The sequence below is a fragment of the Falco rusticolus genome, chromosome Z (assembly GCF_015220075.1).
Source record: "Falco rusticolus isolate bFalRus1 chromosome Z, bFalRus1.pri, whole genome shotgun sequence".
Taxonomy (NCBI): Eukaryota; Metazoa; Chordata; class Aves; order Falconiformes; family Falconidae; genus Falco; species Falco rusticolus.
In genome coordinates, this window is record NC_051210.1 from 47698883 (window position 1) to 47720273 (window position 21391).

A 21391-nucleotide genomic window follows, 5' to 3' on the forward strand; every position below is an offset into this window, starting at 1 on the left:
ACAGGGTTGCTTTTTTTTGTGCAAGACACCTGCTTATTCCAATACTTGTTTTCTGTTGTAAAATCCTCCAATTTCATCAGTTTTACTTCTCAAGTTTTACCTTAGTAAGGTTATACACTTGGTACATGGACCACGTCAAAACTTACAGGACATATGTTGGTAAATTAAATTGAAATTCATGCTCACACTTCAAAATATCGTTACGATCATGAGAATAGCAAATGGGGCCATAGCAGCATTCACAAGTGCAAGATTCACATTAGCTAGTGACACCAGCTTTCAAAGAAGGAAACAGAGGGCATATTGAAGGAGCAAGTATTAGTATTAACGTTCCCTCTGACGGTAACTTGCTGTCTGCTTTCTCATAGATCAGATGAGCCGTAACAACTACACGTAAGACAAACACATACCCACAGTTACTCATGACCCAACTTTCAACAACTTAAGATTAAGAAATTAAAGAAGCACTTCAAAGTGTGATGTCTGTTACTTTTTCAGGCAGTTTCTTACTGTTTGAGCAGCCCTACATGTTATTCTATTATTGTTACTATGGTTTTCTTCAGCAGATAAAACTCCTGTGTATTGTGAAAGAAATAATAGAAACCAAGCATTCCAGTACTACAGATATAAAGCTTCAGTAAAAAGTCTATAGTTACTAAAGAGAGGCAGCAAAGTAAAAGTAAGATTTGAAATTTCTGATAAAATACGTCATACCTCCTGGACACATCTGCTTTGGTCCTCACTGCTGTCCAGGTATTTGCAGAGTTTTCGGAATTGAGTGGAAACATGCACTCGCATTTCTGTTTGGCTACTGTGACTCATACATGAAAGAACAAGTCCTACTCCCAAAATACATCCAGTGCTTAAAGAGAAGACAAAAGAAAAAGAATTAAGTATGCTTCAGCTGCTGTGAACTGTCTTTTCACCTCAACATGTGTTGCTGAACAAAAAGACCTCTTGGTGTTGCCTGATAACTAGTCCTGTGGATATTTACTTACCACAGTCAATTTTACGAATAGTTTTTGTTTCACACATAGGTGATGCTTTTCAGGAGATGCAGGATAAAAGAAGAACAAAAGAAGAAAGTGTGTACTTAAAATAGTAAATCTTACCGTTGTGGTTTAATCCTAGGCAGTAATTAAGCACCACGCAGCTGCTCGCTCACTCCCCCCTCATCCAGGGGGGTGGGGAGGAGAATCAGAAAGGAGTGTAAAAACTCAAGGACTGAGATACAGTTTAATAATTGAGACAAAGTAAAATATAACAACAGTTAATACAAAAAGAAGGGACAAGGGGAAAGGAATGAAATCCAAAGGGAAGGGAGGAAAGAAAACACAACACAACCGCTCACCACCTGCTGACCGATGCCTGGCCCAACGATCAGCAGCCCTGGCCAGCCCCCCCTGCCCTCAGTTTACATATGCAGCATGATGCCCCATGGTATGGAATACCTCTTTGGCCAGCTGGGGTCAGCTGTCCAGGCAGTGTCCCCTCCCCATTCCCCATGCCCCTCCAGCCCTCTCACTGGCAGGGCTTGAGAAACCGGAAAGTCCCCAACCCAGTACAAACACCATCCAGCAACAACTAAAACCATCAGTGTCCTATCAACATGGTTCTCACATCAGAGCCAAAACACAGCACTGCACTAGCTACCAAGAAGAAAATTAACTCTATCCCTGCTGAATCCAGGACAACGATGTAGAAGTCTGATGACAGTTGTGATTGAAGATGTCTTAAAGTCAAATCAAACAGCTACTGACCTTGCAAAAAGCTCCATAAAGAGCAAGTTGGTTTAATGCTCCTGTGGTGGGTTGACCTTGGCTGGATGCCAGGTGCCCACCAAGCTGCTCTACCTCTCCCCTCCTCAGCAGAACAGGGCAGGGAGAAAATAAAATGAAAAGAAACTTGTGGGTCAAGATAAAGGCAGTTTTATGAAGCAACAGCAAAAGTCTCATGTGCAGAAGCAAAGGAAAACAAAAGGTGTTACTGTTCTCTACTTCCCATCAGCAGGCAGTGTCTGGCCACTTCCCAGGAAGCAGAGATCAGTACACGCCAGCAGTTGCTCCAGAAGACAAACACCATAAATAAAAAATGCTCCCCTTCCTTGTACTTTCTCTTTTACATCTGAGCAGATGCCGTACGGTATGGAATATCCCACTAGTCACTTGGGTTCAGCTGTCCTGGATATGTCCCCTCCCAAGATCTGGCCCATGCCCAGCCTAAGGTGGGGGGAGGTTGGAGAGGCAGCCCTGATGCTGTGCAGCGCTGCTCAGCAGTAGCCAAAACACTGGTGTGTTGTGTTATGAGCACCTTTCCAGCTACTGATATGAGCACAGAGCTGTGAGGGCTGCTATGGGGCTCAGCCAGACCCAGTACAGCTCCACACCGCAATTTAAAGGAAGGCTACTGTGTGTTTCAAGTTTCATAGCAATTTGCTCCTTACCACGTCGTTACTCAATATGTATCAGTGTTTATCATTTGCTCAATATTTCTCCAATATTTATTCTTACAGATGCAACCCAGTTCTGCCATGCACTAACTTTATACAAAAAGCTGTATCTGCAAAGGTCTTGCAGAATTCATCCTCAACATGGGAAATGTAACAAGGCAAGCCAGAAAATCTACTGCCCCTTAGTTTCCTCAAAAACTTTTTACATGCAAACCTTTCATAAGGTTAGAGTTAACTGAATCTTCAACACATTCTTCTTTATTAGCAGAAAGGCAGGGTGAGTGGGGGTGGGAAGAAGAAAAACCTTCCAATACAGGGACTGTATGTACTGCTCTTTGTTACCCATATGCTGTGCTGTTACAACTGGATCCTTGCCGTTGATTTTTTTTCTTTTAATTATTTATTTATTGTTTTTCCCCCATACACTGAGGTTCATCTGAAAAAAATCTACTTAATATAATCTACAAGAATAACTGGAAAAGTTAACAGCCATGAATGTACATGTTCACTCAACCTAAGCTCCACATAAATTAGGGTTGGGGAAAAAAAAAAAAAAAAAGAGTTGTTCCATAGCTTCTGTAATCAGGAAGTACAACAAAAACCTGTGGCCTAAAGAACTGTCTAAATCACCTGTCATACAGATTTTCCATATACATGCATACTGAAAAGTGGCATACCAGTACATTTTAATAATCTACTTATTTCACTTTCTGTCTAATATAAGGGCAGATTTAAGGCCCACTCACAGATCTCTCGATAACATGAGTGTATTCCATTTAAAATCAAGAGTAACTGCAAAGCTTCTAGGGCTCTGCCATCTGTGAAGCTCTGTTTCAGCTAAAAACTGAGGAAACATTGTATTACCACGCTTAACTATCTGAAATCTTCTTCCCCCTTTAAAAGTATGTTTCACTTTTTTTTTTTTTTCCCTGTGGAGTTATAACATAAAACTGTACTGATTTGCAAATGTTATTGTGACCTTTTCTGAGAGGAAACCTGCAGTTTAAGAGTATTTTATGCAATTTATACTGACATAGAGATTCTTACGGAACATAACTGGACTTTCACCAAACTAAAGCAGTGGCTCAGGGAAATATTCTTACTGCTTATTGAAAACAACTCTGTTTTCGTTTCTCTTACCTCTTCCCCCCTGCCCCAATTTTAAAGGACAATTCTCCTAACTAAATTAAGAAAATTGTATATAAACCCAACACTCCTATCAAGGCTTATGTCATCAGTGAAGCATGGTTGTGACCTCCAGTTTGCATAACACACACATAGATAAACCACTTTCTTACCTAGATACTCAAGGTAGAAGATCAGACCAAACCAAAACTTCAGCAAAAATATCTGTTTCTCAATAACGTCCTTCGATGTGCAAGAGGTCTCACTTACTCAACAACCCTGCACAGGTGCATTACTGAGTAGACACACATTTTCTAAAGCAAGTGGGAGGCATGCCACATCACACAAGCCTACAGCTGTCCAGTTAGGGCACTGGCAGGGTGCAGGATGGTGGCAGGGTGTGGGGCAGGGTGCAGGGGAGGGCATGGGCCTGGCAGGGTGCTGGCAGGATTGAGAGGGACAGAAGGGTGCAAGGCAGGGTGCCAGCAGAGCGCGGGGGGCTGTGTGCAGGGGGTCAGAAGGGTTCATAGTAGGGTGCAGGGCCCTGCAGGGTGTGGGGCAGGGGGCATGCAGGCTGGAGGACCAGGGGCCAGCAGGATGTGGGGCGGGGGGCCTGCAGGCTGGGGGGCAGGGTCTAGGGGGCCAGCAGGGTGCAGGGCAGGGGGCAGCAGGCTGGGGGCAGGGTGCAGGGGCCGCTGCGTTCCGCTAGGGGGCAGCATGAGCCCGGGAGCACAAATGCCTGCCCACCCTGCAGCCATGGCCACCCGCTCGCTCTAGTCCTGTACTCCCGTGGCAACCCCTCGCTGCCAGAGAAGTCTAGTTTGGCTTTTCCGTGAGGCATTTATCTCCAGCTAATAGGTTTCACAACAAGCAGTACCACTCAAGAGGCAGCTCAAATCCTGACTAAGCCATATAGGTTCACAGCCCAACGGTTTGCAACTGTGACCCCTCACAGCTTTTCAGGAGGTCCACTGGAGGAGGGAAGGAAAAAAGCAAACAGGAATTACTGCTCTGTTTCCTCTCAACAGGGAGGAACTGGGCAGATGTTCAAAATCAAATAAAAGTTCTATGTACCCGCACTGAGGCACTCAAGATACTGCAGTACCTTCCCTGACCTAGAAGGGAAATGACTGCTGTGGAAGACACACTACTAGTGATGCTCACGGTGTAATGGCAACGATACATGCGCTTTATTGTTCAGTTATTCCAGGTTTACCAACACCAATTGTGCAATACCTTTCAATAATTTCTTGCCCTGCTGGTGGGCTGCTCTTCTCTTTGGGACACCTGAAGCATAACCTCAGTTGGTTAATTTAAACATATTTGCTTTAACCAGTATTCAAAATGCCACCCACAGTTGTTAAACTAACGGCCTGGCTCTCCCAGACAAGTCAGTCACGTGAGGCAGCTGCTCCCCGAGATCGCACTATATTGCACACACATGCACATACCAGTAACAGGCTCCAACGCAGAAGCAGCTAGACTTCACCGAACACCTTGGTAATCACTCAAAAGCATCAAGGAAGGACTTATAGAAACATCTTTCGTTACTGAACGGGTGCAGGTAAGATCAGCAACCCTGCTCCTAGAATTGCTGGTATCTCCCCGCTGCCTGCGAGCAAGGTCATGTTCTCTACACATGCCCAAGGTTTTCACTTGTGGCAGTGGTGGCCACTGCTTCTTTTCACCTTGCACTAGGGACTGTGTGGAAAAACCTATGTGTGTGTTAGATATACGCACCTATGCATATGCTTATATATGTACATATATGAAGGCTTTTTTTAATATATATGCGTGTGTGTGCATGTGTGTATTCATATTCATTTATGGACACTCACTTTGAAGGGAGAAACACACAGAGGAATAAACCAGCAGGCATACCCTGAAATTCAACAAGCACCAACTCAGTCCTGTACCTGGCAACAGACAGTCTGGGGCCAGAGGAGCTGGGCATTAGCTCTTGGGGACAGCCTTGGGCACTGGTAGGCAGCAAGCCAAGGCAGGGCCAGACATGCACCCAGGCAGTGATGAGGGCCAGCAAAGCGTGGAGAACATGACAAGGACACAGCCATGAGAGCCAGGGGAAGGATCACGCCTCTACTCCATGCTCACTTATACACCTGGAATACTGCTCTGAATGCAGGACAGACAGCAACAAAACTGGAATGCATTCATGGAATGCTACTGAGGCAGCAAGGCTGGAGCCCTTGCCCTGACAGCAGAGGCTGTGGGGCCACAGCTGGCTCATCTGTGAGAAGGGACGGCTTTGGGGGCACCCAACAGCATCTCCAGCACTGACAGGAAAGGACGGAGGAGATGAAGCTGGGCTCTTACACGGTGGGAGGCCGAGAGGCAGTGGGCACAAGCTGAAATATCATCAGATGTTCACATGGAAGTAAGGACAGCCCAGAAGTGCCACCAGGGCCCAGAGACGATGTGCTGCCTCCAGTGCTGGGGGTTTCAAGCCCTGACTGTAAAGCCTCGGGCAAGTCAAAGCCCATGGCCGAGTCTGTCTTGGGAGGGATGCGGACTTCTGAAGGTCCTTGCCAGCCTGTGTGGGTTAGTGGTTCTACGGCAGAACTCAGAACAGGCTGGCTCCTTATCCTACCCTTACACTCTCTGTGTAGAATTAAGGAATAAAAGCATGAATTGAAAAGGTGGAGTTCAAAATAAAACTAAGTATCATAAGTAATGAAGGAAACTCACTTGTACTCCAGACTGGTGTCAAAGCAGCACTCTTCCAGCGCATCCAGGGACTTCACTAGAACTAAGTTAATCTGTTGACTGGGTATGTCACTACAAAAACAAATCAAAATAGAAACCAAAAACATCCAAAACACAGCTCTGCTTTTTAAATCATACAGGATATTAAACCACCTGCTAAGACTTAATGTGCCAGTAAACAGAGTTCTCTTCTTGCTGCAGGTTCTTATACTAGTCTGTAAGCAATAACTATATGACTGGTCATTTGTGTCACATTCATATAAACATACTCATATACAAATAACAAAAACATATTCAGACCTTAACTGGCAATCATTATTGCTACAACACCCAGCATCTAGGATTTGTAAAACACACCTCACAGGGGGAGGGGGATACCAATGGAACATGATCTCTACTAGACCTATAACTATTTATAAACTGAAAATTACGACGTTTTAAGATATTAGCTCTGTAAATCCCTATCTCCATCCATTTACCTAACTTACTGATAAAAAAGGAAACATTTACTTCTCAATCCAAAGATGTCATAGGGACTCCCCTCTTACAAAATATACACAGTTTTCTTAATGAACAGGGCATCTTTAATGTAAACAGACTCTATGATTTTATATTAGCTACAGCTACATCCCTACAAGTTTTGCTGTTGTTGCTTGGAAGAGTGTTTAAAATTAAGCTTTGGAGTTATGCAGGGCAGTGGAACAGTAAAAACTGCTACAGTCTGTAAGAGATTTTTAGATAAATTTATTGATTTCAACACTTCTTGCCAAACAAATAAAACCCCAAAATGCAAAAAAACATTCAAATACTCCAAAACACCAGGCTGACCTAACATCATTCTCTTGTGAGACACCCCATCCCCAAGTTACATGGCTGAGTCAGATGCAGCAAGGCATCAAGACACAAAAGGACAAGGATTAGAACAGAGCAATGCTGAACAGCATTTTAACAAAAGCAGGCATGTTGGAAAATTTAGCTTCACTGAGCAAATCTGTTTGATACCTGTGCCTGTGCACTACTTCAACATTTATTACAGGTATACAGGCATATATAGTATATACCCTATTATGGGTATATAGATATATATTATAGGCAGAAAGGATCCCTAGTAGTCAAGACCGAGGAGTATAAAGCCAAACCCGCTTCTTAATTTCTCTGGAATCATCAGAAATTTGCAGCCAAGGCCAACTCTTCTGCAAAAGAGGCATTTTCTACCAACTTCAGAACATCTCTTTGCTGCTAACACAGCTGTTAACAGCATGCCTTAAAGACAGTCCATTACTTCCGTTATAGCTCCATCCCTGTATGTGTAACTCACATGATGTAAGTGGATACTATCCAGTGTCCAGAGCACCACTTAGAAAGAAACCAATGAGAATTTATTGTGAATTATTTTACTATATTGTGAATTACTTTACAATTAAGCCTCCTAGGGCAGCTAGTGCTGTTTAAAAACAAGCGTGCGCCTCTTCTAGCTGACTCTTTGCACACTTACCTTAGGGTATTATGAAAATTAATCATCCATCCTGAAAAAATGGCAAAATATCCAGGATAGCACTGGGGGTGGTGTGGTAAAGACTGGTAACAAAAGACCCCTTTTAAGAAACATTGCAGATCCCCTCAAAATCATTTGCCTATGACTTGTAAATAATTCTTCAGAACTTAAGGCCATATGCTGAAAAATTAAGTTATTTGCATACCTACATTACATATAGTAATCCTTACCTGAGTTTTTCTTCATAGGAACATGAGATAAACATCCCCAAACCAAGGCCAACATGGATTTGAACAGCTTGAGACTCATCAGCATTTGGTTTCCCAGGTAACCTGTCAGTCAGCATACTCAGGACCTCCTCCACCTTCTCCTTGCATGATACAATGAAAACTGGCACTAGGAGAGACAAAGCAGTGGCGGCACAGGAACGAGCTATAATACTAGCAGTATTTTCACCTGAATAGGATTTCTAGAAAAACATAAAAGAAGGGAAGAAAATAGATCTCCTTTCCAGGTAGTAACACTCAGCACTTTAGGAATTTAAAATAAATACATATAGAGCAAACAGCAGCACAGATGTACTCCAATCTGACAATAAACAGCATTTCATGGAATTGCCTCTGGTAACAATTCTATTCATAATGTATTTTCTAAGCGTAAATAAGATTGTTAAGTATGAAACTGTAAACAAAATAAGATAGGTTGCAACTAGATTTTAACAGCTAGTAGGCACATAAATACATTGGACTATTTTAGTTTTCACCTTCCCTGTTAAAATATGCAGCAGCACGATCAGAAAAACAGAAACCAGCCATGATGTTAGTGTACTTCTGTAATTATAACACACTAAGAATTTAGTGAGCTGGAAAAAGCACTAACTTAAAACCATCACACCTAGGATAAAAAATACCATGAGATTTTGCAAGATAACCAGTAGAGATTTCTTGAAGAAAGATCTCTTACAAATGTTTTTAATTCCTTTCCGTTTTGAAAGGTAAAATCCATACAGCTACCTCTACTTATAAAGCAAGTTTGGACTGACTGTAAATGATAGCCTAATGTATATTTGTCAATTTCCATATGCAACTCTGAAAAAGAAAAGAAAAAAACTCCAGGATGCAAGGCACTCTGCAAGACAGTGATTTCAACTGTGTGCCCTAGAATTTTACACACATAAGATTTTAAAATTTTTTTGAAGTAAGCGGATTTTAGAAATGGAGCATTGTCACATTGTTCCATCTCAAAAATACCTTTTTTAAACAGTATTATTTTCAAAGGCAAGAATGACAGAACAATCTAACAAGAACTGCTACTGCTAACCAAGTGGTTGAATTTCCTTATGTCCAACCAGCCTTGCATTTATTTAACACTACATTTGTTTTGGTGATGTATGTCCCCTATCCGTGATGACATGCCAAAGCTGACTCAGGATCCATTTTCAGCTTTTTGATGCTAACATCTCATTACTGGACCAAACACAGCTCATGAATGCAGTTAAAGTTCTGGTTAGAAAACATTATGACACATTAGCAGGCTGGTATTTGGCCTTGTAGGACCCAAGTTCCCTTCCGCACCCATGACACAAAGAATCTCCAATCTTGTTTTGATAACAGATAGTCAAAGAGTTAACAATACCTATTCCTTAAGGTCTATATTGAGCTTTCAGTCCATTTCAAGACCCTACTTAAGAACTGCCTGATATGGCTTGAGAATTTCAGGCTGGTTATCACACTGCAAGCACATACTATACAACTACTGACCCTCAGGGGTTCAAGAGGTACTGTAAAATAAGAAACACTGGCTCCATAACTATCACATTTTGAGAAAGTATTGAAAAAGATTTCAGAGCCCTAAAGAACGGTGTCAGAATCACTCCAGGATTTGATAGTGTGGTTTGAGGAGAGTCTGTTCATATTAAAAAGTTTTGTTTTGTACATATGTGCCAAATATTCTTAGGTTTTGATGGATTTTTTTTGTTTTAAAAATTTCTTTCATTCATGTGTCCTCACATGTAGTTTTTACTATTTTGGTAATAAAGACAAAAACTCAAGGCAAACCCAAATAAAAGCAAAAAACATAACGAAATAAAAAGAACAAAAGCAAGAAAAATTTTGATTCTCCTCTATTATAACTACTACAGGGCAAACAGAAACAGGAAATTCCACACTAAGAACTCCGAAATACAGACGTTATTTGGTTGCCTTTAACACCACAACACATACCTGGTAGAAACATGGGAAGACTTGACCTTTAGGATGATAGCGGCTATTCACAATACTAAAGAGAGTCTCTGTGACCATATAAATCCAGTGTTTTGTGGGAATAAAATCGGGTTCAGTCTGTAAAAACCAAAATCAAATAATGATGCTTATTTTTTTTCTTAAATCGTGTCCTAGCTGAACAGAAGCTCAGCAGTTGATATTCCAGCTATGATCCATCAGGAATGAGACTATTTTGCCATGCTTACATACAGTAAGAAGCATATTTACTTGCCAATGCTGACCCTCCAGACACTACTTTTGATCAGGTTCTATGCAGTGAAAGCAAAAATGGTAAGAAAGAGTCTGGCTGGGTTTCAGTGTGCGCTAGACCTCTATCTCATCTGTCAACACCAATAAAAAAATGTATTAAGTCATTATGTTTTTTGTGAGAAGGCACCTACAAACTCTGACTGCTTTTGTACAGATCACACAGCAGCTACCAGATGGCATTCACTGAGCAGGGTGAAATCTGAACTTCAAAATATGAAGTACTTCACATCCACTTACCAGGCCCCAAACACCTGGTCATATTGCTTCATTCTATTTCACTAAAAGTAGAGAACTTTTTTCGCAGATTGACTCACCTCAGGCATCCCTTCAGCGTCTGAGGAAAGACTGCTTTCGTATTTGGCTACAGCAACTGCAAGACCAGTTAAGGCAAAAATACAGTTTCCTTTCACCACTGGGCTGTCTCTGGACAGAAAAAGGCACAGTTAAGAAGCATAATAGAGATGCAGACAACAAAACACGTATCTCAATGCAAAAACATTATGCCATAGGTGTTCCACAAGGGAAAGCCTTTGTACCTAGCAAATGTATTGAGCTGCCTTCTAGCTCAGCAAAAGTCTATCGCGTTTCATCTCAGGAATTAGAGAAAGAATGGAGGACAGAAGTGTTTCAGTCTTTTTTCTTGTTTGCCTTTTATATAAAGCCTAGCACAAACAAAGCTGTATAAAACCAGAAGCTTGCTTCCACTATAATGAAGCCTGCCACTCTGCAGAGCAAGTAGCACTCACAGAAATGCACCAGTTGTTCTTAGCTAGTACTATCTCTACACAGAACAACAAAAAAAGCTCTTCAAACAGAGAACGGTAGAGAGGCAGGTGCCACTTCACTGCAACAGCATCTGTTCAGAAGATTTAGCAGAGCTGCCATCACTGAAATCTCAGCTTAAAAAAAAAGTTTAAAGTTACTCCCCTGTGTTATGAAAACAGTAACATAAAGGAAAATAACAGGTTTCAAAGAGTAGTAACTTCCACCACAGTGCAAATGTTTACTTTTAAGGAACCAAGAAAAAAATATCTGCTACCTACAAATAGGAAAGAATATAATTGTGCTCAGTTTCATGAAAAGATAAATGTTGATAACCCAGTCATTCCCAGAAAACATATATAATGTTATATGCAATATAATCTTGTTGGAACTCTCTCAGTTGACAGTGTACTATACTTTTTGCATCAGTGTTCCATTTCTAAAAACTTCCTCAACTGTTGCAGTAAAAATACACCTACACTGCAAATTTAGGCATTTGTTCAGACCCAAAGATCTCATTTTCTTAACAAAAATACTTTCTGGATTTCTGGTTGTCCTGGTTTTGGCTGGAATAGAATTCATCTTTTTCTTAGTAGCTGGTACAATGCTGTGTTCTGGATTTAATAGAAGAATAATGTTGTTAACACACTGATGGTTTAGTTGTTGCTAAGTAGTACTTAGTCTAATTCAAGGACTTTTCAGTCTCCCATGCTCTGCCAGTGAGTAGGTGTACAAGAAGCTCTGAGGGAGCAGCGCCAGGACAGCTGATCTGAACTAGCCAAGGGATATTCCACAACACGGGACATCAAGCTGAGTATATAAATCAGGGGGAGTTGGCCAGGAGCTGCTGATCACTGCTCAGGGACCGGCTGGGCATCGGTCAGTGGGTGGTGAGCAGCTGTATTGCGCATCACTTGTTTTTTTTCTCCCTTAGGTTTTATTCCTCTCTCTCTCCCTCTCCTCTTCATTACAATTTTTTTTCTTGTTGTTGTTATTATTATTATTATTTACTTTATTTCAATTACTAAACTCTTCTTAACCCATGGGTTTTACATTTTTCTGATTCTCCTCTCCATCCCACCAGAGGAGGGCAGGGTCTGGGGTGGTGAGAGATTCGTTATGTGGCACTTAGTTGCTGGCTGGGGTTAAACTACGATAGTGGTTTGCTTCTTAAAATAAGGCACACAGATCTTAGTGGAAAGTCATTGACCTCTCCTGTTTGGAACAATAAAACTACCTCCTTTCAGGTAAGAGACACTTCAAAATAATTACAAGTAGGTGCTTAGTTAATTTCTTTGAAATCTCCCCCATATCTCTTGCCTTAAATAACTTCCTAATCTATGTACAGAACCTTTGTTCCTGTTGATCAACAACATCTAAAAGGTTACATTTCATTATGTACTTCAGACAGAAACTTAAATCTACATGCTCATGGAAGCTGCATGTTATTCATCCATCCCTCTCAAATTAGGCAATGCTCCTACCTCAACTAGTTTTGCTAATGAACTTCTGTAACTAAAACCATAATGTTAATCCCAGGACACAGAATATGATATATTTGAAGTTTGTTATTTTGTTCCTCTTTTATTTATCTCTTTTTACTATCTTAGAACACTGGTATTTTTACTGAGTAACTAAAATATCAAACAGATCTTCCTATTTCAACCCTCTTTAACTGACTCCTTCAAGATGGACCAACAGGTAAGGAAATGGAACAGCTGGGAATGTTTTAAATATCTGAATGATGATAAGTTAAAAAAGGAAAAGTTCAAACCTTTATGGAAAGTCTTAATTAAAATCTCCAGAACTCTCAAGTTGCAAAAATATTTCAAACTGGTCTTTTATACATTTACAAGAATACCAATGTTGAAACGGCCTGTGAGATTTCCCTGCAATTCTTTCACTGATGACATCTTTATGATATGGCATCCTCTAAGTACTTGTTCTTATGAAGATTCACTATTTTTGATGCTTTTGCTTAACCTGGTGCAAGTGGCCAATTTCAGGTTAACCAAGGGCAACGTTAAATAGGAAGCTAGCTGCCAGTGGAGAGTGAAAGGAGGAAGTCCAACCACCTCAGCAGCCTATGAAGGAAGGTTACGATACTGCTGCCTGAAAGCCATGCTAATTCTAATAGCAAATGAACAAGCCTTTCACAACCTGAAAACATGTAATTTCCTGCCTTTTGGGACATCTGGGCACAGAGACAGATACCTTAACAGAAAGTGCGACAGTTTTGAAGGGCCAATACTCCACTAAAGACCACTCAGCTTCTACATAAATGAAGCTACTTGAGACAAAGCGTTAAAAACCAAAACATGTAACACACAGCCCATATAGCACTACCCAGGCTTTACTCAAAAAATTAGGCATCAGCCTGACAGTCAGTGGTAAAAATCTGAAAGCACAAGGCGGGAAAGAGTTCCTTTCCTGAAATCATGAAACTGGGTAGATAACCAATTGCAGAATTTATCATCTTACATCTTCTGCCACAAAAAAGACCTCATTTTCATCTGTAATACACCAGTAGTTCTTACCTGGAAGCACCTTTAATAACATCGGTCAACATATCTCTGACCCTGCAATAGAAACGGAAAGAATTTACATCATGTTCATTATATTATAGCACAAACTCAGTTAATTTCTCCTTATACCTTACACACATTTATCCTAGGTTAACATTTATCTCATCTAGCTACTAGAAGACTTAGCGCAAATTAATCACAAGCATTAAACTGTAAACGTGCTTATGTACCACTGAACATTTCTTCATGCTCGTGTGCACTACCAATGTTTTATAAAGGGCTCTTATTTGACTTCATTCCAGTTCTTGTAAAATGTGGGTGCATACAATAGCTGTAAATCTGTCCTTGGAGCTGTTACACGTAAGTTTCCAGATCACTGTGCTATGTCTTAGCATAATAAAATAAAAATGTTTTACAACAGACAACTGTAACAATTTATCCAGCACTTACTATAGTGCTGGAAACCACTATGGGCAGTTATGCTATTAGGCAGTATAGTAACCTGAATCCATTTAAATGAAAACCATAGGAGTGGTTAGTTTCTTACACATTACTGTAGTTGATTTATAATAGGGTACTTGTTTGCATTTGTTTAGTTTTGCATTCATATAAAGACAGAAGCAGAGATGCAGCGAATCTTCTGTATTGCTAGGTTTGGGTAAGAAAAGAGATCCTCTATACAGCAACATACAACACCATCCTGGCCACGACTGCCACCCTACAGAAAAAGCTACACTCCAACCACAGTTCCACAACATGTGATTAGAAGACTAAAAATGTATGCCTAATAAAATAGGGCCATATGTTATAAGACTGAGTTATTCTCAGGCTTTAAAAGAGACCTACTCAGACTTTCCTTCACAACCACACCATCTTTGCACAGTTTCAAACCCAGCTCCACTAGAAACACTTAGACCAACTTGGCAAATACCAATGCAAAATTGCACAGTACTTAAACAATAAAGCATTAACACTACAGCTTATATGAAGTTCTCTACAACCAGGTTAAACCCAGTGGGCAACACGAATGCTTAATGGGTACTGAAGTTAGAGCCCTGAAGCACCAAGCAGTTAAGGGAGAACAGGAAAAGATATGAAAGCTAATACTGTGCTCCCCAGTTACTTACTGCTTTTATTTCGCTACTGTTTAAGGGAAGTCTGTTCATTTTTGACATTAACACTACTTAGGAAATACAGAACAGAAATCAGCTCAGGAGAAATCTATAAAAGCAGCACTGCTATAGGCATTCTCCTAAAGAGAAAGATAAAATGTTTTCTCTTTATACCCTATCAAGAAAGGGATCGGGTAGAGCAACAACAGAAAATTGTGCCACCTGCTACCTAAATAATCTCTTCTACTATAGTGTATCTTTCTGGATCCTACTATGAAACCCACTAATCTAGACTAGCTGGACCAAAACAACAGACACAAATCTTGTACTCCTCTTGAGTGGGACTTAGTAACACCTTTGTGACTGAAATGGGCAAAGGCCATTTTGGTTTTACTTGTACATATTTCATTCCCAATGCACTTATGAACAAGCACAGAAACATATTTATACTGCCTATGGATACGTGGTCCTTTCTCTGCATGAAGCCCCCTACTTACCACCTTGTCCCCCTGGTCATGCACATACATGGCTAAATCCTGACTGAGAGACACTCCTCAGCTGACTGAAGCAGAAGTAGCTGAGGATATGGATTAGGGTGTCTGGTTTTAAACAACAACCTCAGGCTCAGCACTGTCAATTTACCATACGAATTGAGCTGTGTCTCAGTTCACTACATCATACGTCATACCATGGCTTACATTTGTTTTATCAAGCTGTTTTCAATGAGACAGCTCACTTAAGTCTCCACATGTAAGTTTTCTCTTTGCATAATCCCTCTGCTTCAACATGACAAAACAAATACAGTTTTCCATTCCATCCAGTTGTTTACACCACAAAGCTTCAGGAACTGTAAAAGGGAAGGCACCTGTGAACCCATATATGGGAATCCTTACAATCACCCAGCAGTCTCTTTATTCGCACTCTCCCCTGCCTTGGTCATTGTATATGTGGTGGTCTGTTGTTTGTTATTTTTTAATTAGTGCTCCTACAGCCTTACTTACAAAACTAAAGGCTTTGAAGTCTTGCCCTCCTTTGACCCCTCGCTTGTCATTACAAGTGATCAGGAGCAGACAGGACTTCCTTACCAGAGCCAGGCTGTAAATTGTTTGTATTGCACCTCTTCTGGATCCTCTTTTCCATGTTTTAACTGCATCTCCAGCTCTGCCTGCCTCCCCTGCAGAATTACAGAGTAAGTCAGAAGTGGATATTACATGGCCAATCATCGTAAGATTTCTTCAGAGAACACTTAGGTAACAGATGTAGCCTTTCACTTGAGGGCTACTTCATACGTGAACTTGACTGCTTTTCATATGTGATCCCACTGTAATACACAATACAGTAAAAGTAAAAGAATTGATAATTTTTTAATTCTGAGGAAAACAAGCTGCAGATGGCTCAAGTGGCCACTAGGAGACATCTCTCCTAGAGCATGCAAAGTGTCAAGTTTCCTTGGGAGGGAGTACAACAAGCAGGGAACGAGATTTAGAAGCCTGCTAACTAAAATATATTCCAAGAATAAAACATCACCTTCTGGATTCACTACTTAAAGCAGAATTTCTCATCCTTTTCCATTCTATGACCCCAACCTCCCCGTGACCTCCTACTTATTTCTGTACCTTAAAGAAGATGATATGGATTCTAGCCGCTAACAATTGTTACCTAAATATATTAAGCAACTTTGTTAAATGTTCTGCCTCCAACTGTGAGGCAAGTACATCTCACCTTCTTTAGGTTGTCTGTTACTACTCCTTAGTAGTTATTATGCTTTAAGTGAAAAACACAGGCGCATAAGCTGCATGTTTCAGGTATTGAATTCTCATAGTTTGTGTGTGCACAAAATCCTGAGAATGCAAGAGAGCTGATCCTGTAAATTCAGATGCCACTCAAAATGTGACTCTCCACAGAGACTGAAGGAGCATATTCAAGAAGCGGACTAAATCGAAGGCTACATAAAAACTATGCAAAAACCTATTACAATTTCCCCAAACACGTAAACATTGGCTTAAGCTCTCTACTAAATCCCATAGGATCATCATGATGAGGTTGATTTCAGTCTCAAAAGCATGCTGAATGCACAAACTGGAAGAAGTGTGTAAGTGTGTGAGTATACATAATAAAAGACTAGAGGACTTCCAGGTGTCCAAAGGGAAAAAAACCCTCACAAAAGTGTTTTGGTGAGCTGGACTCTATGAACATCTGCCTCCAAACCGTAGAAATGAGTACTCTACAAGCTATTCAGAAAAACTGAATTATGTACTATCCAGACTACTTGGACTGCAGGTTTTTTTGGCCATCTCAGATGAAATGTACTACAAAAGCACAAGGAGTTAGATACTAAGTCTCCAATAAGGGACTTGAGAAACAAGCAAAATAGGCTTTATTGCCATGTAAAATGCCACAAAATGCTTGAGAGGCGTTCAGAAACAAGTCTGGTAAATGCCAGCTTCTGGTCAAATCTTGCCGCAGAGAGGAAACAAAACAGGAAAGTAACTAAATGCAAGCAACAATAGCCCCCTCTGTAGTTACAAGCTGTTGGGTGCTTTGTAATGGGGCTGGCTCGGCTTAGAATCTGCTGGTTTGCTGGTGGCCAAGATCAATTATGTTTTGCAAATGTTACAGAAGCACATGTTTTGTTGCACAGCAAAAGAAGGAACAGCCAAAACTTCTAGAATTTGCTCAGCAACCTGCACTGCTCACACTGGAAACAGCTCACATGGTCTGGAAATACAAATACGCCCTTCCAGTAGCACAAAGAGAGCCTTCTAGAACGCAGATATTTGTTAAAAGTTTTTTAGATCATTTCCCTGTTGAAAAACAAAATGACACTACATTGTTCTAGATATGTCAGCTAACCTAATGAAAGAGAGGTTTTAGGATATTTTCTAGTCATTAGATAGGGTGGAAAAATCAAGACTAGTCCTTCACAGCGTGACAGCATAACATGCTGGTTGGAGAAGTTCTGTTTAATGAAGCATCCCTCAACAGCTTCTGTTTCCTTTGTGATACTATTACTACAAAATTCCTACCCAAAATAATAGGTTAGAGCTCTAGCTAAAATTTCACATTTTAAAAATATTAAGAATTGACACATTCTGCAACTTGATACAAGAATATGACTGCAAGAACTTGAACTGTAAGCAGAAGTTACCCTTCTACAAAGTATCCCAGAAGACTCATTTTTATCTCCTTTTCAAAAATTTTTATCAGTAAACACCTAAAGCTTTATTTTTAAATTATTTTACTTGCATGAATGCTCTTGCTGGTAAAAATAAAACTCATACCACTTGGATAGGCATTAACATGCACAATTATGTACCTCAAAATTACCTGCAGGACTGCACTGTAGGCTCGATTCATAAATCCTAACCAGGACTGTGGCAGCAATACGGAACGGTGCCATTCAGAAGGTTGAATGTTAACCTGTGCAACACACCAGAAAGGGTAGACACGGTTACATTAAGTCTAACACAGGCAGAATATATTCTCCAACCTGTGATTTGCAGGCGATCATTTGCTCACGCCCACAGGACATTACACACGGCTGTAGGAAACTAAAATGACAATGTACTTTGTTTCTCTTTCTGGCTTTACCCACATCAAGTTACTTTCACCTTCGTTACCCAGGCCAGGCAAAATTGGTTGCTTCAGGTAGTTCAACAGGTAATTGATCCCAGAGAGAGCTGGAATTACATGTAGCAAAAAGCACAACACTTAGTAGTACTGGTAGACAAAAATACGTATGTAACAAAGACGTTAGTGCAGTTTACGCTTGTCATAGTTTTTGTAAATCTTAGGTGCTTTAAAAGCTTTAAACAGACAAAATAAATACAAGCAGATGACTAAACACAGGGGAGACTATTCAAAAGGAGTTAGTACCTATGACTGAGCATGTACCTGTGTTCAGGTACAAAGTTAAAACTTACTTTAAGGAAACGAATTGTTAAAAAAAAGAAAGGAACCACAAAGTTTCTTTCTAGGAAGCACCAGTATAGAACTAACAGGAGGAAAGCACCACCTCAAACAGCTTAAAGAAGTATGTGACAGCTCTCCCTGCCTGCCCCCAAATCTCATACAGGTATGACAACCTCAACTTCACAGCAAAAGAGTAACTCAAACATTCAATTATACAATGTGACATATGTGCACAGACTTTCCTCAGGAGCCCAAGGTTGTTCTCTTCAGTAAGCAGCATAGCAAACTGACTCAAAGACTTTTCCAGAACATGTTGAAAAGCAAAAATGAAGTCAAGTGATCTCAGTAACAAGCCATTTTCTAGCCCTTGGTAGCTTAATGAAATAACTACAAGGGTAAGTTAAACAGAGCGGGTCACAAATTCAAGGCCACCCAGAAAGTTCTCCCAGATGTCAGAGTCCTGTGTGATACATGCACCTGTCTCCCCGCAACTTGCATGTTACGCAATATATAAATGAAAATATATTAATTCACAAAAAATATAGTTAGAAGAGTCTGTTTCCCTCTATTCATTACTGCCTTAACTGCAGCAACATTTTATTACCCTAAGACAGGAGTTCAGGTGTCCTCTCCTTTTAAACTGCTGTGTTTTCAGACCCATAAACAACACAAGCTCTGTAATTAAAATGATGGATGTGCACTGTTATATCTCATCATATTCCATGGTAGGCATACAAAATTGGGTTTTCTTGCTACTGTCCAATTATTTCTACTGTCTGTCTCTACCAAAAAAAAATTGAAAAAAATGTCATCACAGCCATCTGGACTCCATTGGAAATAAATTATTTAATCTCAGCAGTTTCCAGAGTAATCAGTTTTTAATAAAGGAAAGACAAACATGTCAGGTTGATGTGAGATGGGATATATCTCAGTATCCACTGTTTAAGGCATACAATTCCTATTTCTAAATTAAAAGAACATACCAGACACCCTGAGTTATGGGAAAACCCTGTGAGCTGTGATCAAAATTGTGCAAAGCCCACCTAGAGTAACTTACTCTGCCAGGCTTAATCCCAGAAGGTTATTATTATTCCTTTTTATTCCTCCTGTTTTATTTTATTACAGAGACATGTCACTGTTAATAACATGTAATATACTCCATGCTTCAAGGTGTGCAAACCCCTTCTTTCTCCATCACGTGCTCCACTAGCCTCCTCTGTACAGATTGGTTAACCAAGATAAACAACTGAACTCCTCTTGTCTGTTATTTATCTTCCAAAGTCTTCCTTCTCCACCTCCTCTATTTTATGCCCCTAATGATCTACATAAAGTGGTCAATATTCTTTCTTTACATGGATATTAGAACAAAAACCAAAGGACTGTGCTAAAGTTTCATGCCCACTGTCAATGGCGAACTTAAAAACAGTTTTTGAGTTAGTACTAATATATCTATACAAATAAAGACAACCTAAAAGTCAACCAAAAGAGATGACCTGCTCCACTGCACAGCCAATACAAATAACACCCTGCAGAAAAACAAGAGATCTCATCTTTAAATAAGTCAATAATACTAGTCTTTCCCTTTCAGTCAAAGTTTTATTCACACCCTCCTTCCACCTCTGCTCATCAATTCCTCCAACAAGCTGATGAGCAGTCAAGGCTCCAGTGAGAATTGTTTGCCTTAGGTTCCCGAGGCATCTGCAGCAGCTCTAGTCTTCCCCTTTGCCTCCACTGTGAGACTATTTTAGATTTGTGCATTTAGATTTGCCTGGTCTCACGATAATCTATAATGTTCACCACATAATCCACAATTATGCACCAGAATAAAAAGCAGGCCTTTGAAACCCTTCAAGTGTTCATGCAGGAAAGAGAAAGTTTTAGGTGTATTGTTGCATTTAAAGCAACTAGACAACATGGTCTGATCAGGAACATATTACTAGCACTTTACACATATTCTCTAAAATTTGCAGATGTGCTTGATGACCAGCAGAATTGCTGAGCAGCTTTTAATTAAATAACTCACTTCATTGCAGTTAACAGTTTGCAGATACGTGGAATGAGATAAAGACAAAAGGGTATCTTCACATTGAGTAAAATTCATCTACGACTGAAAATGACTGATACAGTGCTGAAGAGATCACCAAGCAGTGCCGATACCTGCTGTTTCTGTACAGGAAACCAGCAGTCTTTATTTCTCTATCACTGCAACACAGTGGTAACAACAACTACATTAAGCACTGGTTAACTATACTAGCGAGCATAGACAAAGCTGAAGTAAGTGAATTCAGATTCTTTTGAGCATAATTATGGTGTAAGAAGATATTGGGCAGGGGGGAAACACATGAAAGGAGGCACAGGGACTTGAACTAGCAATGACTGGTTGTGAAACACTGTCACACTGTCCGCAATGCTCTTACGAGGCGCATAACCAGACCAGGCTGTCAAGTAGTTTTTCAAGGAAGAGCTGCACCCTGAATACCTCAGGCAGTAAGCAACAGCAGGTAGGCGTAGTTACTCAGAGCCTGTTGATTGAGGTTAAGAAGGACATCCCTCCTGAAGATACCCAAGCATAGGACTTTGTTTGCCCAAATCCTAAGGACAATAGAGTGCTGGGGCAAATGGACAGGAGATACTATTCTTGTATTTCAGCACTTCTGAACACACAAGTTTTGCAGACTTCTGCAGACTGGAAAGTAATTTTCAATGAAATCAGAAGCTCATTTCCCCTCTCCAGTGCACTCCCAATAAGATCAACA

At 40.4% G+C, this 21391-nt stretch overlaps 1 protein-coding gene across 3 annotated transcripts in view; it reads right to left on the bottom strand.

Moving 5' to 3' along the window:
- FOCAD (focadhesin) overlaps nt 1-21391 on the bottom strand; it is a 123373-nt gene that overhangs the window by 19197 nt on the left and 82785 nt on the right. For all 3 annotated transcript variants that reach the window (XM_037372744.1, XM_037372745.1, XM_037372743.1), the window contains exons 23-30: nt 18051-18143; nt 15809-15897; nt 13624-13665; nt 10639-10747; nt 10016-10132; nt 8024-8262; nt 6281-6370; nt 715-862 (exon numbers count right to left, since the gene is read on the bottom strand). In XM_037372744.1, the coding sequence (XP_037228641.1) occupies nt 715-862; nt 6281-6370; nt 8024-8262; nt 10016-10132; nt 10639-10747; nt 13624-13665; nt 15809-15897; nt 18051-18143 (927 nt within the window). The remainder of the gene's footprint in view (nt 1-714; nt 863-6280; nt 6371-8023; nt 8263-10015; nt 10133-10638; nt 10748-13623; nt 13666-15808; nt 15898-18050; nt 18144-21391) is intronic.